The 16,466-nt window shown below is 33.5% G+C and overlaps 2 protein-coding genes across 2 annotated transcripts in view; one reads left to right on the top strand and one right to left on the bottom strand.

Annotated features, from left to right (window-relative positions):
• LOC101889232 (lysophospholipid acyltransferase 5) overlaps nt 1–16,466 on the bottom strand; it is a 451,325-nt gene that overhangs the window by 312,358 nt on the left and 122,501 nt on the right. The window lies entirely within an intron of this gene.
• Nucleotides 12,586–16,382, top strand: LOC101891054 (uncharacterized). The gene has a single exon (XM_020036310.2). The coding sequence runs from the start codon at nt 15,053–15,055 to the stop codon at nt 16,112–16,114; it is 1,062 nt and encodes a 353-aa protein (XP_019891869.1). The 5' UTR covers nt 12,586–15,052; the 3' UTR covers nt 16,115–16,382.

Here is a 16,466-nt window from a genome sequence, read left to right on the forward strand (position 1 = left end):
ATGGGAAATTTTTATTTTTAGAAAAAACATAATTTTTAAATTATTTTCAAACAATTTCTCAATATTTCCCTAAAGGGGAAATTTTATTTTTTTTGCTCATTCGATCTATTTTTTCTAAATTTTCCCTCAATTCCACGTAATTTTATTATTATTTCTAATAACAATATCTTTAGTTTCCTTTAAATATTTTTTATTTATTTAAATTATTTTCCCAATAATTTTACCTCTTCTCCCTGGAATTCCGCACGGAACTTGATTAGTACTCTTTTTCCTGTTCTATTATTATTTTTTCCCCCAAAAAACACTCTTTCCAATATCTCCATCTCTCACTCTCTCTTTGATATACATCTTTCCTTTGAATTGATTTAAAATTAAATCCCAAAATTTCCCGTTTTCCCACTACTACTGCTGCTGCTGCAGTTAGTGACAATTTAGCTTAATGCTGACAGTTTGCAATTTGAGACCACAACAACATTCCTCATCATCACCCAGCCATCCATCCGTCCATCCATCTCCAGGCGTATCTCAAACATCCATCATCTTCTGCCCAATTTATGGCCCGTTTGTTTGTCTATCACCTACCTATCTCTCTTTCTCTTTCACACTCTTTTCACGTCATAGCAAAAAAAGCGTCAAATTTCAATTAGAGATAAATACGACAAGATTTGTTCAATGCTTTTTTTTTTCTTGGTTTGTATCATTCCGAAAATATATTTTAGTTGTTGTTGGTCTTGTCTTGTCAACTTTGATTTGATTTCATTTAATAAAGAGCACAACGAATTGCTGTGATTGTTACAACAACAGCAGCAGCGGCAGCAGAGAATTCCCCTTTATTAGAAAACCTAAGAGTGTGTGTTGTAGAGAAAGGTCGTGAAAGAGATTAAACCAAATTTGTCACATGGATTTATTTGGAGAGCTATTTGCCAATAACGATGAAGAGCTACTGGTTTTCGTTGGTGTTAATGTTGTTGTTGTTGTTATTTCTTGTTCATTACCGGTAGTTCTGTTAGGGATTTAAAGAAAGGAATTAAATTTCAAAATAATTAGAATTGTTCTATTACGTGGAATGTGATGTAATATTTCTTGAAGAGAGAGAGAGAGGGAATTAATCTCTTCTATGGTGGCAATGCACTGAGAGGAAATATAATAACTGAACATCCATTTACTGAGACGGGTTATGCCCAATGGAGAAAATGTGGAAAAAATAATTTATTTTCTCTAAAAATAACTCAACTCTGAAACATTTTTTCAATTCGGACAATATTTCAATATTTGTTTTAAACCTTTTCAAGAACCAAGACCAAAAAATGGATTTAAATTTAAGAATATTTTTTTAAGATTATTTTATGCAGTTGTAGGGTTAAATACCCGATTACCAATGATTCCTAGACTGACGAGACGGTGTTTCGGCGCTCTAAAATACATAGACAAAGCTCTACGCTAGTCCCAACATAAAGAGAACTCCCTAACGCCGGGGTGTTATGCGAGCACGTCAGTGTTCTAATGAATCTTTGTTGATAACTGAGCCCTTCAACGAATATTAGGTTTACATACCGGAGCTATGCTCTTCAAAAAAAAAAAAATTACAAAAACGGATAAAATTGATGAGCCACTGGGCTCTCCCTACACCAAGGGCGCCAAATCCAAGGATATGAGGGATAAAAAACATATGGAAAAGAAGTAAACTACTGTAGTCGATATGTCAATGGGGATCCATCAAAGCTTACTTGAAAAGCAGCTGCAGCTTTCAGGACGAACAAAGCAAGTTCGAGAGGAAGTAGAGAAAATTGAAGCCTGCTAAGTCCAGAGATCATGGATTTTAAACAGAAATTCAAGGACCAAAGATCGTGGATTTAAAAAAAATTGAAATTTTTTCTCTAAATTTTGTCATGCATAGCAGATATAAAATAGATATTCCAGAATTAAAAATCATGAGTTAAAAAATTATTTTTTTTTATTATTTTTTTCAAGGACCAACAATTTAATTCTAGCTCCAAAAATTGTGGTTCAAAAAATATTTTAACAGCTTTTCTAAAATAGCAGATTTAGATATTAGATAAAGATATTCAAGAATTAAAAATTTGAAATTAGAAAAAATATATTTTTTTGTGGTTACAATTTTCTAATTTTTGTTAAGGACCTAAAATAGCAGATTTTTAATTGATATCATTCAAGGACTAAAAATTATGAATTTAAAAAAATATATTTCTTTCTCAATTTTTTTCAAGGACCAACAATTCAATTCTAGCTTCAAAATTTCTGTTTAAAAAATAATTTAACAGCTTATCTACGATTTTTTCTCTAAATTGTGTTAGGACCTAAAATAACAAATTTAAAAAAGATATTCAAGAACTAAAAATCTTGAATTAAAAAATAAAAATATTTTTTTTAAATTTTTTTAAGGACAAAAAAATCAATTCTTGCTCCAAAATTCCTGGTTAAAATTTTCTTAATTTTGTCAAGGACCCAAACTAGTAGATTTAAAATAGATATTCAAGGACAAAAAATTAGGATCTAAAAAATATAATATTTTTTTCAATTTTATCAAAAACCAAAAAATCAATTCTAGCTCCAAAATTCCTGGTTAAAAAATATTTTAACAGCTTATCTACGATTTTTTCTCTAAATTTTTTAAGAATCTAAAATAGAAGATTTAAGATTGATATTCAAGGACTAAAAAATTAGGAGTTTTAAAAAATATTTTTTTCAATTTTTTTTTAAGGATTAAAAAATCAATTCTAGCTCCAAAATTCGTGGTTAAAATTTCCTAAATTTTGTCAAGGGCCTAAAATAGCGGATTTAAAATAGATATTCTATAGATAAAATAGATATTCATAGATAACAACCATGAATAAAAACAATTCAATTTTTTCAAGGACCAAAAAATCAATTCTAGCTCCAAAATTCGTTTTTCAAAAAAAATTTAACAGCTTATCAAAAAATTTTTTCCTCTAAATTTTGTCAAGGACCTTAAATAGCATATTTAAAATTGATATTCAAGAACTAAAAATTAGGAATTTAAAAAAATATATTTTTTATACCCTCAACATGCCTCTTCGAAAAAACGGTTTTAGACCTTAGGTCTCTTTGAATCCGTTTCAGGACATTTGGAGTCGATTTAGCGAGGTCCGTCTGACTGCCTATTTGGCTGGCTGGTGCACACGATAACTTTCGAAGGGAATATCCGATTTGATCCAAACATGGTACGTCGTAATATTATTATTAAACTTAGGTCTATTTCGAAGATGGGCAATATCCCTTCACTCCTTTTGGTACCTCCCGCACAAAAGGTCGAAATTTTCAAAAAAAAAATATCTGCACAGAAAGGATAATCCGATTTTGCTCCAACTTTGCAAATCCTAATATTTTCATCAGTGCTAGGTCAGGTGCGAAAATGGACCATATCGGTCCACTCCATGAAGTACCTACCCCACAAAGGGTCAAAATTTTAAAAAATTACAACTCTTATAAAATATGATATAAGAGTTCGATTGTCTTCAAATTTCACATACACCAATATTTTTCTAAACCCAAGATCTGGTGTTAAGATGGAATCTATCGGCCCACTCCTTCTAGTACCTCCCCCACAAAAGGTCGAAATTTTGAATATCCATTCAGCCCATGAAACGCGCAATTTACACCCGATTCCATTCAGACTTGGCACATTTCAATATTTTTATCAACACAAGGTCTGTTATAAATATGGTAGAGATCGGAACATTTCTTCTGGTACCTCCCCCACAAAGGTTCAACGTTTTGAATAAGCAAAACGATCATAAAATCTGAAATTAACATGCGGTTCTCTTCAAATTTCGCTCATCCCATTATTTCTATTAACCCCAGGTCTGCTGTGAATATGGGATATATTGGTCCCCTCCTTCTGGTACCTGCCCCACAAAGGGTCAAAATATTGAATATTCATGAAGCGCATAAAACATGAAATTAACATCCGATTCCATTCAGACTTGGCACATTTCAATATTTCCATCAACACAAGGTCTGTCATAAAAATGGGAGGGATCGGACCATTTCTTCCGGTACATCCCCCACAAAGGCTCAAATTTTTGAATAACCAAAACGATTATAAAATCCGAAATAAGCATCCGGTTCTCTTTATATTTCACACATCCCATTATTTCTATTAAACCAAATTTTCTGTAAAGTTGGGATATATTGGTTCATTCCCTCTGGTGCCTGCCCCACAAAGGGTCAAAATTTTCAATATCCATGAAGCTCATAAAACGCAAAATTTACATCCGATTCCATTCAGACTTGGTATTTTTCTATATTTCCATCAACACAAGGTCTGTCATAAAAATGGGAAAGATCAGAACATTTCTTCTGGTACCTCCCCCACAAAGGGTTCAAGATTTTGGAAAACAAAACTCTGACAGAAAACAAAATAAGCATTCAACTCTCTTCAAATTTCACACACACAAACATTTTTGCTATCACAAGATCTGTTGTGAAGATGATATATATCAGCGAACCTCTTCTGGCACCTCACCCACAAAGGGTCACAATAATAATTCTAAATTCAAATAATAGTTTCTTCAGAAAATTTAAAAAATAATTCTCGATCTCTTGTCTAAAAATTTCTGATTTTATCATGTCTAAAGCTCATACACAGCAGAGATTCTTGCCTTTATATCGCCTAAAATATCCTCTTCGAAAGGATTTTAGTTTGATATAAAAATTTCTCAATTCAATATAGATAATTTTGTTTGCCGGCAGAACAAACTTTACTAAAACAAAAAAATACTCCCGAAAATTGTCTCTATATTTCGATGAAATTCAATATTTTATCAAGTCCCACAATAAAAACCACCCTTTTACAGTGTATCCCTAAAATACTCATCATCGCCTTTTTGTCTGCTGTCACTCAATTGTGTAATTGTTCAATAAAATGTGCATTCGATAAAAATTTTACGCAAACGAACCTCAATTTTGACATTTGACAGGTAGCCGATACAAAAAGGATCATATGTTCAGCCACAGCAAAAAAAAAGAGAGTAACAATTGTCGAAAGTGGGAAAAAGCAAACATCAATGTCCCATTTGGCGTGTAGGGGTAAATGTGATTTGTGACAATTTAAAGATTTGCCATTTTTCCCAACCATTGTTGCCGACGTAGAAAAAGGTGCGAAATGGTAGTGAATTTTCAACTTGTCTATTGTCTCTTTACAAAAGAGAAAAGAAATAAAGGCCAGACAATGGTAAACAGAAGTCTTTTCCTTTTTTTTTTGTAATGACCCATTTTATGACGCGACACAACCTGACATTTTTTGCATTAAACTGTCATTAAGTCCAGGGGTGCTCAAGAAGAAATATCTGTTTTCAGTCAAATTTCTCTTTGTTTATTTAAATCAAGAACAAAACAGTGTTAAGTCATTATTTATACAAATATTTTTTATCCATTTGCTTTATAAACTATTTTGGCAAACATTCGCGTTTAAAAACAATTAAATAGAACAGTAAAATATAAAGAAAAACAGAATTTTAATTTTCTCTTAAATTATCTCTTTTTTCTCTTCATGTTCTAGAACACGGGTTTGAGCACCCCTGTTAAGTCCCACTGCTTGCTGGGGTGTGCGTGTGCGTAAATGTGTGTGCCGTGCTGTAATGTTGTCTTAAAGAGCAGTGCATTGTTCCCTCTTTGTGTAATCTCTGGGCTCAGTGACTGAATGAGTAAGCAGAGCAGCGGAGAGTAGAGTGGTTAAGAGATTAGCACTTGGTTAAGAGTTTGTTTACAAAACATTACCATTGTTTTGCTCCATTTTTAAGCCGAGCTAGTCCTCGTGGATTATTATTATTACGAGATGGTGGACGACGATCATCACTGAGAGCATTTGTGGTTATTTGTTTTGTTGTGTTTTGTTGAGTCGAAGTGTTTTAACTGGAAAGAGATTAGGAGCAGAGATTAAGAGATTTATATGCAAAGTAGGTTAAAGTGAAAGTGTGCAGAGATTATGTAAAGTTATTTCATATTTTTAAGGAGTTTTAACTGGAAAATCGATTTTTAAGAAGGAATAGAAGAAGAAAAAAAATCATGCTGTGCATTAAAAATTCGAAGAAGTTGGGAATCGTTTGAAAAAATCCAACACTGGGAGTGTTAATGGGGGTGAACTATTACAGGTCTGGATAAAGAGAGGCCAAAAGAGGTAATACAAATTTTTAAATTTTAATTGTAAATTTTAAAAATTGTAAATGTAAAAAATTAAAAATATTTAAATTAAATATTAAAACAATAATATACTTTTTATTTCTCTTATTTCTCTTTGAGTTGAGCTATTAATGATTTAAAGAGATTGCATTGAAAATTGGAATCCAGCAAAGTGGATTCCAGCATTTAAGTGGCTGGACGAATATCGATTTTGGAAAATCATTGGATATATTCGCGAAGTAATGTGAATTTAGTACTTCAGTTTGTTTGACTGTTTTTGTTTGTTTTAAAATCTCTTACTCTTTAAGCCCTTTGATTGCAATCAAAACGGAAGTAGAGTATTTTAAAGGAAACTCTTATTTGCCTGAGTGATGTTTATCTTTCGCATGGATGACCTACTTTTAATCTCACCAACTCCACGAAATCTCAAATCTCGGTTTTAGATCACAAGATAAGCAGCAAAGGACAATTGGACAGAAAATACAAGAGCTATGATTTTGAGACAATGGAATATTGAAATGTTTTGTTTTTATTGAAATTTTAAAAGAAAATATTCATTAAGGCTAGCTGAAGCTATTAGGACACTGCTACCATTTTTTCTCATTTCTATTTTCATAGCAAATTAAAAAAAAAAAAATATTTTAAAAAGAAAAATAAAAAATAAATTCTTTAAAAAAGAAAAAAAATCTTTGAAAAAGAAAAATGAAAAAAAAAATATTTAAAAAAGGGTCTTTTTATACCCTCCACCATTTATAGTATGGAGGGTAATATTAAGTTCGTCATTCTGTTTGTAACTCATCAAAATAATAATTTTAGACATATAAAAGTATATATGTTCTTGATAAAATTCCAAGACGATTTAGACCTGTCTGTCCATCTGGCCGTCTGTTGTAATCACGCTATAGTCAAAACGAATAAAGATAGGAAGTTAAAATTTTGCACAATCAATCTGCCGGCAGGTTTAGTTCGAAGATGGGCGATATCGGTCCACGATATCTTAAAGCCCCCATGTAAAGGCACCTCCGATATTTGTTTTTTTTTTTCATTGTAGCCAAATTTTTCAACGAAATGTTCTGAAAATCCACAAAAGGAGTTCCTTCTGAGTACTCTACCCCCTGGAAGAGTATTGTCTATATAGGTCCACGATATCGTATATCTCCCATATAACGGCACCTCCCTATATTCGGTATTTTGAGGATTCTAGCTACAATTTTCAATGGAATTGTCTAAAAATCCATAGTAGAAGTTCTTTCTAAGCACTTTACTCACTGGAAGAGAAATGTCTATATAGGTCCACAATATCGTATAGCCCACATACAACCCCCTAATATTCGGGCGTTTTTTTAAATTTCGTATTTGAAGTTCGTAATAGAAACTACAACCTATGACAGAAAATTATCTGTGCAGGTCCACGTCTTCGTATAGCCCCCATATAACTGTACCTCCCGATATTCCGTATTTTGATGATTTTAGCTACATTATTCACCGGCGTTGTTTCAAATTTCATGTTTGAAGTTCGTAATAGATACTACAATCTAAGGCAAAAAATTGTCTATGCAGGTCCAGGTCTTCGTATAGCCCCAATTGAACGGCACCTCCCCATATTTGGTATTTTGATGATTTTAGAGACATTATTAATCGGAATGATTCCAATTTTTGTATTTGAAGTTCGAAATGGATACTGCATCCTAAGGCAGAAAATTATCTATGCAGGTTCATATTTTTGTATAGCCCCTATAAAATAGTACCTCTATATATTGATGATTTTAGCTACATTATTCACGTTTTTTTTTCAAGTTTCGAATTTGAATATAGGTCCACGTCTTTGTATAGACCCTAATATAGTGGCTATATTCGTTATTTTTAAGATTTTAACAGAATTTTTAAAGATTTTTTTTTTTTTTAATTTTCCAATTTGTTCCAAATGGTGAAGGTTATTCAAAGTTCGGTCCGGCCGAACATAGCTTCTTTTTTACTTGTTAATATTTTTTTTTTATAAATTTTACGTTTATTTCCGAAATATATAAGTCATGTTCTCCTTCGAGATTTTTATTGAAACTTCTTTCCAATAATTGTTTTTTAAGGTCTAAGCTCGCAAAAAAAGTAAATAAAAAAAACTTAAAAAAAATTTCCTTAAAAATTACAGACTCTCCCCAAGAAAATCCTTAACAGGTTCTTTTTTCAAATAGCAAATAGCAAATTTAAAAAAATATATATTTAAAAAAAGAAAAATAAATAAAAAACTACAAAAAGAGTTATGTTTATTTCCGAAATATGTAGGTCAATTTCTCCTTCGAGGTTTTTAATGAAACATCTCTTCAATTTTTGTTTTTTTTTTAAGGTCTCAGCTCATTTAAAAAATAAGCACTGTAAGAGAAATATTCCTTAAAAATGATAGACTCTCTTTCTCACTCCTATAAATTGCTTTATTAGCTCTTTTTTAAACACACTTCAAAAAAGTCAAAATCACTTCCAGAAATAAATTCAAACCCCCTTCCCCTTTGTGGTTACTGAAACAGGAAACTAGTTTTTTTCTAAATTAATTAATTAATTTCCCAAGTAAACTTCACACTCACAATTTAATTCCTCAGAGACACAATAATTGTGTGTTTCTTTATAAAAAGCATGGTTGTTTTTGTCAAACCCTACCAAAACAAGAGGCAAACTGTGTGTGTGAGTGAGAGAGAGAGCGCTGTGAGGCAGTAGCGGTAAATGGACACCAAGAGACAATAAATCAAAAATCTCTGGCTGGTTTTGGAGTTTTGTCTCCTAGAAAAAAAAAAACTTGTAGTTGGCGCTTTGACAGTACTTGGGCATCAGTTTACGCACCATGGCAGTCAAGCAGACTACCCCAAACCACCTTCGATCCTTAGAATATAATAGAGGGCCGCCTGCCATATGCTTGGACACAACCAGCCAAGCCAGCCAATGATTCTGTCTATTGTCGTTGTTATGTTAGTTAGTGGCTCTCTCTTAATTAACAATTGGAAAATAATGTTCCACATAAGAGACGAGGGTTGGACATGGGAAATTATTTGGAATTTTTTATTAATAATTCAAAAAAAAAAAAAAAATAAAATTGAAAATATTAAAAAAAAAAATAAAATAAAAAAAATTGATATTAAAAATATTAAAAAATAAAAAAATTTTGTTGTTGCAAAATCGTCAGGCAAAATCCCTGAAAAAAATATTAAAAAATAAAAAAATATTAAAAAATAAAAAAATATTAAAAAATAAAAAAATATTAAAAAATAATAAAAAAATTAATATTGAAAATATAAAAAATTAGAATATATTAAAAAATTAAATATATTAAAAAATTAAATATATTAAAAAATAAAATATATGAAAAAATAAATAAATTTGGACAGGAAAATTATTTGGAATGTTTTTTGTTAATGCTTCAAAGAAAATATTTGAAAAATATTAAAAAAATTAAAAATATCGATATTAAAAATTTAAAAAAAAAATATTAAACAAAATAAAAAAATTAATATTGAAAATATTAAAAATTAAAATATATTAAAATATTAAATATATTGAAAAAAATAAATAAATTTGGACAGGAAAATTATTTGGATTTTTTTTGTTAATGCCTTAAAGAAAATGTTTGAAAAATATAAAAAAAAATAAAAATATATATAAATATATAAAATATTTAAAAAAAAATAATTTTCGAAAAAATAAGATATGTTAAATTAAAAAAAAAAACAAATATTTTTGAATTTTTTTTAAATATATTTTTTAAATTTAAAATATTTTTTATCATCGAAGCACTGCCTGTTTTTCCCTCATTTATTATCTTCTCCCCCTTTGACGTATGTGCTTGACTAAGTCTAAATGCCAATTTCACCTTTCCCTCGCACCCCTTCTAAGTGCAGGGGCGTGTTGGGACACGTGTTGGAACTTAGTAACCAAGTGACTGCATGTTTGTACAAGCAATTAGTTGGCGAGCGATGTGTGTTTGGATTTTCAAAAGAATAACTAAAAGTATGTCTGTGCGTACTTTAGAGAAGAAAATATGTATATATTAGAGTGGGTCGTAAAAATGATGAAAAGAAGGAAATTGTGTATACGAGAGCTGAAGGATCGAGGAGTCAGTGAAGAAGACATAAAAGGCCTGGGGGCACCGATGTAGCCCGGGTTGGAGCCAGGGGCCGGGTGGTGAATTTTTAGATATTTTTAAGGAGTTTTGCTCGAAAATCTCATTTTTTGCCGTTTGGCCCTTCCCGAAATGGTTCCGAAAGGCATTTCTGGCTATGCCGGTGACAGGGAGTCTTTATAGATACATTGTAGGTTAGTGTTGTCCCCAATTTAATAACTTTTTAAAATACTTTTTTAATTTCGAATTAAAAATTTTATGGGAAATAGTCTTCAAAATCATTTTTATTATAAAATATTGAAAAAATTATAATAACAAATTTTTTTTTAAAATTTTTAAATATTTTACAATTTTTTTTTTTTTTTTGAAGAATATTTTCATTGCCATTGCCATAGAACCCCCTTAATATACAAATGACTTTCCTTGCTCCACTAAGTTTTGTGTGTTAATGCTATGAAGGAAGGGTGTGTAAGGTGTAACACGAGACCTCATTTAAAATTTGTGCATGATTCAAGTTTCAAAATTTCTGTTTGACATTTGTTGGGCAATTTAGAAAACGGCTAATTGGGAAACGGATGAATTTATTGGAAAAATCAAAAAAATTTTTGAAAGCAATACCATGCAAAGTTAATTATAATTAGTTTTTTAGCCAGGGTTTCATAAAGTAATACAAAGAATTTCAAATACCAAATTTGAAACAATTCCGGTGAAAAGTGTCGCTAAAATATTCAAAATACCGAATATCGGGATCGACACCGACAATCTCCTGTCATAGGCTGTAGCATTTATTACGAACATCAAATACCAAATTTGAAACAATTCCGGTTATAAAATCGCTAAAATCTTCAAAATACCGAATATCGGGAGGTATCGTTATATGGGGCCTATACGAAGACGTGGACTTGCTCAGATAATTTTCTGCCTTAGGCTGTAATATCCATTTCGAACTCCAAATACCAAACAATTGAAACAATTCCGGTGAATAATGTCGCTGAAATATTCAAAATACCGAATATCGGGAGGTACTGGTATATTGGGGTTATACGAAGACATGGACCTGCACAGACAATTTTCTGTCTTAGGCTGTAGTATCCATTTCGAACTTCAAATACCAAATTTGAAACAATTCCGGTGAATAGTGTCACTAAAATCAACAAAGTACCGAATATCGAGAGGTACCGTTATATGGGGGCTATACGAAGACGTGGACTTGCTCAGACAATTTTCTGTCTTATGCTGTAGTATCCATTATGAACTTCAAATACCAAATTTGAAACAATTCCGGTGAATATTGTCGCTGAAGTCATCAAAATACCGAATATCGAGAGGTGCCGTTATATGGGGGCAATGCGAAGACTTGGTACTGCACAGACAATCTTCTGTCTTAGGCTGCAGTATCCATTTCGAACTTCAAGTACCAAATTTGAAACAACTCCGGTGGATTATGTCGTTAAAATCATCAAAATTCCGAATATCGGGAGGTGCCGTTATATGGGGGCTATACGAAGACGTGGACTTGCTCAGACAATATCATGTCTTAGGCTGTGGTATCCATTACGAATATCAAATACCGAATTTGAAACAATTCCGGTGAATAGTGTCGCTAAAATATTCAAAATACCGAATATCGGGAGGTACCGTTATATGGGTCCTATACAAAAACGTGGACCTACATGGCCCATTTTCAATAACAAATGTCCTGTAGACATAAGATACATTTGAGTAAAATTTTGTCAATCTAGTTCATTTCGTTCGGAAGCTAGAGTGATTTCCACAGATAGACAGACGGATAGAGGGACGGACATCGCTAAATCGACATAGAATTTTATGCTGATCAAGAATATATACTATTTTTGAGGTGTTTCAAACGGAATGACAAACTTAATATACACTTCCTACTATGGTGGAGGGTATAAAAAAATTTATTATTTTTAATCCGATTTTTTTAAATTACCCCCATAATTTTTTTAGTCCAAGCTCTAATTAATTGTATTCCATTATTTATTAAGAATTGTAAAAAAATATATATATGTTTGTACATCACAATTTGGTTTAATAAAACCCGTTTTTTCAATAATTTCAAATTTTAAAAGGACGACCATTATTTATTTCATTTCATTATTTATAACAAAATTTTAGAAAAAAAAAATATTTTTATGCCTTAAATTTCGATTTAATAACCCCTTTTTTCAATAATTTCCAATTTTATTATTATTATTATTCTTGTTATTGTTATTATTATTCTTGTTATTGTTATTATTATTATAATTATTTATTATTTTATTATTTATTTCAATTCATTATTTATTACAAAATTTTAGAAAAAATATATTTTTTATGCCTCAAATTTTGATTTAATAAACCCTGTTCTTTTCTTTCAACAATTCCCCATAGATTTAATTAACACCACACACAAATCTCAAGGCAAAGTGAAACATATGTTTCCCCCTCCATGACAGCCGCCTAATGAACAGCAACCACAATTACAGCTAACCCATCAAATGTCCTTCGTTATCCAGCTAACATCCCAATATCACAATCGTCATCTTCATTGAACCCAGTAATTCCTAGGGGGAAAGAGAGAGCGATGGAGAAGAAGAAAAAAAACGGCCAGGGCGAACAAATTAAAACCAAATGTTTGTAAATTTCATTTAACTCAATTGGGGTTTTCCTTGACTACTGCTGGTATTTTGAAATTCCTTTTGGTGTTGAAATCAGGGGTGGTTGTTTTTTAGTTTTCATTTATAACCTTAAAAACAATGGCATGTTCTTCCCGTTTGGCCTCTCTCTCTCTGTTGGGTTAGTGATTTGCTGCTCAAATGAGCAATAGCCGTAATAACAACAACAAATTGTCATCGTGTTTTGTTTGTGTGTTTTTTTGTATAGCGTTGCAAATCTTTATATGATTTAATTGTAATTCGATGCGCTTACTGGATTTCCCTTTTTGAAGTGTTGTTGTTACTGCTTTTGTTGTTACTTCATTCAAGTTTTTTTCGGCATTGCCTATTTGTCATATGTCCTTCCCATCCCCCTTGTCCTTGTTTTCACCACATCCTTTGTGATGTAAGATTGTCAGTTTGGTGTCAATTTTTGGGGTGTATTTACTGGATTTTAATCCTGTTGCATGTCGCGCATTGTTTCGTCATGCTGCGAACGACAAAGGCAGGCTCCTCCCATTTTCAGTGAGAGTTGGAACGGAATGGAATGGAAACGGAACATGTGTTATAAATATTCAATTGCAAATGAATATTTTGCTGATATTAAATTCAATTAGGGCAATTGAGATTTGTGGGAAATTTTCGGATGGAGGGCCAGTGGTAGTGTCCTCATGCCTGATTGAGGAAAGGGAATCTCCATGGAGGAGCTGGATGAGTTGGTGGACCAGTGATTCTAATCTGGACGAGCCGGTGAGCCAGTACTATATTCTGGAAGAGCTTTTGAATCAGTGATTCTTATTTGGGCGATCTGGTGGGCCAGTGAGTCTATCATAGGCGAGCTGGTGGGCCAGTGAGTCTATCATAGGCGAGCTGGTGGGCCAGTGAGTCTATCATAGGCGAGCCTGTGGCCAGTGAGTCTATCATAGGGGAGCCTGTGGGCCAGTGAGTCTATCATAGGCGAGCTGGTGGGCCAGTGAGTCTATCAAAGGCGAGCTGGTGGGCCAGTGAGTCTATCAAAGGCGAGCTGGTGGGCCAGTGAGTCTATCATAGGCGAGCTGGTGGGCCAGTGAGTCTATCATAGACGAGCTGGAGGGCAAGTGAGACTATCAAAGGCGAGCTGGTGGGCCAGTGAGTCTATCATAGGCGAGCTGGTGGGCAAGTGGGTCTATCATAGGCGAGCTGGTGGGCCAATGAGTCCATCTCAGACGAGCAGGTGGGCCAGAGAGTCTATCCTGGGGGAGCTGGGGGACTAGTGAGTTCGTCATAGAGGATCTGGTGGCCCAATTAGTCCATCCCGGACAAGCTAGTGAGTCAGTGATTCTATCCTGGACGAGCTGGTGGGGAAGTGAATCTATCCTAGACGACATGGTGGGCAAGCGATTCTATTCTGTAGGAGCTGATGGCCTAGAGTGTCTTGTCTAAACAAGCTGGTAAGTAAGTGAGTCTATCATAAAAGAATTGGAGAGCCAGTGATATTATCTTGGACGAGTTGGAGGGCCACTGAGTCTATTCTGGAGGAGCTGGTGTCCTAGAGAGTCTTGCCTGGACGAGGTGGTGATTGAGTGAGTCTATCTTAGACAAGCTGGTGGGCTAATGACTCTATCCCGGATGAGCTGGTGAGCTAGTGAGTCTATCCTGGAGGAGCTGGAGGACTAGTGAGTTCATCATAGAGGAGTTGGTGGCCCAATTTGTCCATCCCGGACAAGTTAGTAGGTCAGTGATTCTATCCTGTACGAGCTGGTGGGGAAGAGAGACTATCCTGGACGACCTCGTGGGCCAGCCAGTCTACCATGGAGGAGTTGGTGGCCTACAGTGTCTTGTCTGGACAAAATGTTGAGTAAGTGAGTCCATCATAAAAGTGCTGGTGAGCCAGTGATTTTAACTTGGACGAGCTGGAGGGTCACTGAGTCTATCATTGAAGAACTTGTGGGCCAGTGAGTCTATCCTGGACGAGCTGAAAAAAACGTATATCCATCAAAGGTCCTTATAAAAAGTTCTAAAGGGGTACTCTATACAGAAGACCAAAGCAAATATTTTTTACACTCTGTCTCTGAATTTTCAATTTCCAATAAAAATTGAAATTCTTTTCAATAAATTATTGAAAAAAAAAAAAAGAAGCAAAACCCACAACATGTCTGATACCCCGCCAGAAGGTCATTTCCATTCGCAAACCAATCTCATTGAAGTTCAACACGTTGGAGTCACGGCCAAACTGCAATCTCCCCTCAAGGATCTGCTCTTGAATTACAGCTCTTCAACAGAAAATGAACGACGGGACTCAATTTATCAGCAGCCGAAAAATTCCTCCTCAAAATATAATAAATTTACAAATGAAGCTGGTACCGGGACAACATCGGATTCCACGTTGACGGATAGCTCCAAAATTCTTTACGAAATGAAGGCAATACCCAACCAAGGGAAGAAGGGTAAAAAACTTACATTGACACCATCCAAAATAGAATTTCAATTGTATAACCGCAAAAGAAATGCCAGGAAGAAGAATCTTGGAAAGAACAAACAATCAAAAGATAAGAAAACAAAAAGGAAACTTTTTGAATTTGAAAACAAAAATAAGGATGCAAAGGAGAAAAAGAAAACTCACTCGATTTTTCAAAATCTCCGACTCTCTTTTGGTGAAATGAAGAACTCCAAGGTGAAACCACCACCAAGTCCCATTGATAAAATATTTGACAATTTACCCGAACCCAATTTCCAAACGTCAGAAATACGCATTGGCATCTATCCCTTTGATCATGGCAATGCGGATTATTTACAAACCCACGAACGTCCTCCCCACGTTCATTCGCTGGCGCTGGCTCAACGTACCACCGATTATGCCACAAAATTTTGGGCTGAATTTTTCGGTAGTCTCCACATTGGAGTTGCATTTGTGGTCACATTTCTTCTGCAGAGCTATCGTTTCATTCTATATTCTCTGGTCAATACTCTCATGGTGGGGCTACTGCACATGACATCGGATTATTTGCTGAAGCCATTGCTGACGGTGGCATTTAATGGATTTCTCCAACCTCCAATGATATTTTGTTTTAATACCTTGTCATCGATGCGAGATATTCTGGAACCCATTGCGGATACTTTGAATAATTTCGCGAAACCCATTGCCACTGTGGGTCGGAGTGTACGCCTGGTGCACGCCACCTATAATAAGAAAAATATTACCAAAAATGTTTGAATTTTTCTTTTGTTATATTTTATATTTATGTATATTTATTAATTTATGTATTAACTAATTAAATCCTTCCTTATTCGCCTCAATTAAAAGAAATTCTACAATTAATCTGTAAGCAATGGATTTTTTACGATACGTCGCCAACTAACTGCATGTTTTCTGGATTTACGAAACATTTGAAGATGCTTGGCAACACTAAATGCCTTTATAATGTAACATTGACTTATAAACTAATGATTTACTCTATTTAAAATTTGCTTACCTGGATCATGTGTCAAGTTCTAAAAATATGTTAATTAAATATTTTCATTAATTGATTATTTAATATAAAAAACTCGCTAATTAGTTATACATT

Source organism: Musca domestica, unplaced genomic scaffold (genome assembly GCF_030504385.1).
Source record: "Musca domestica strain aabys unplaced genomic scaffold, Musca_domestica.polishedcontigs.V.1.1 27, whole genome shotgun sequence".
Lineage (NCBI taxonomy): Eukaryota > Metazoa > Arthropoda > Insecta > Diptera > Muscidae > Musca > Musca domestica.

Coding starts and splice junctions, on each gene's coding strand:
- LOC101891054 (XM_020036310.2), top strand. CDS start 15,053: ATGTCTGATACCCCGCCAGAAGGTCATTTCCATTCGCAAACCAATCTC.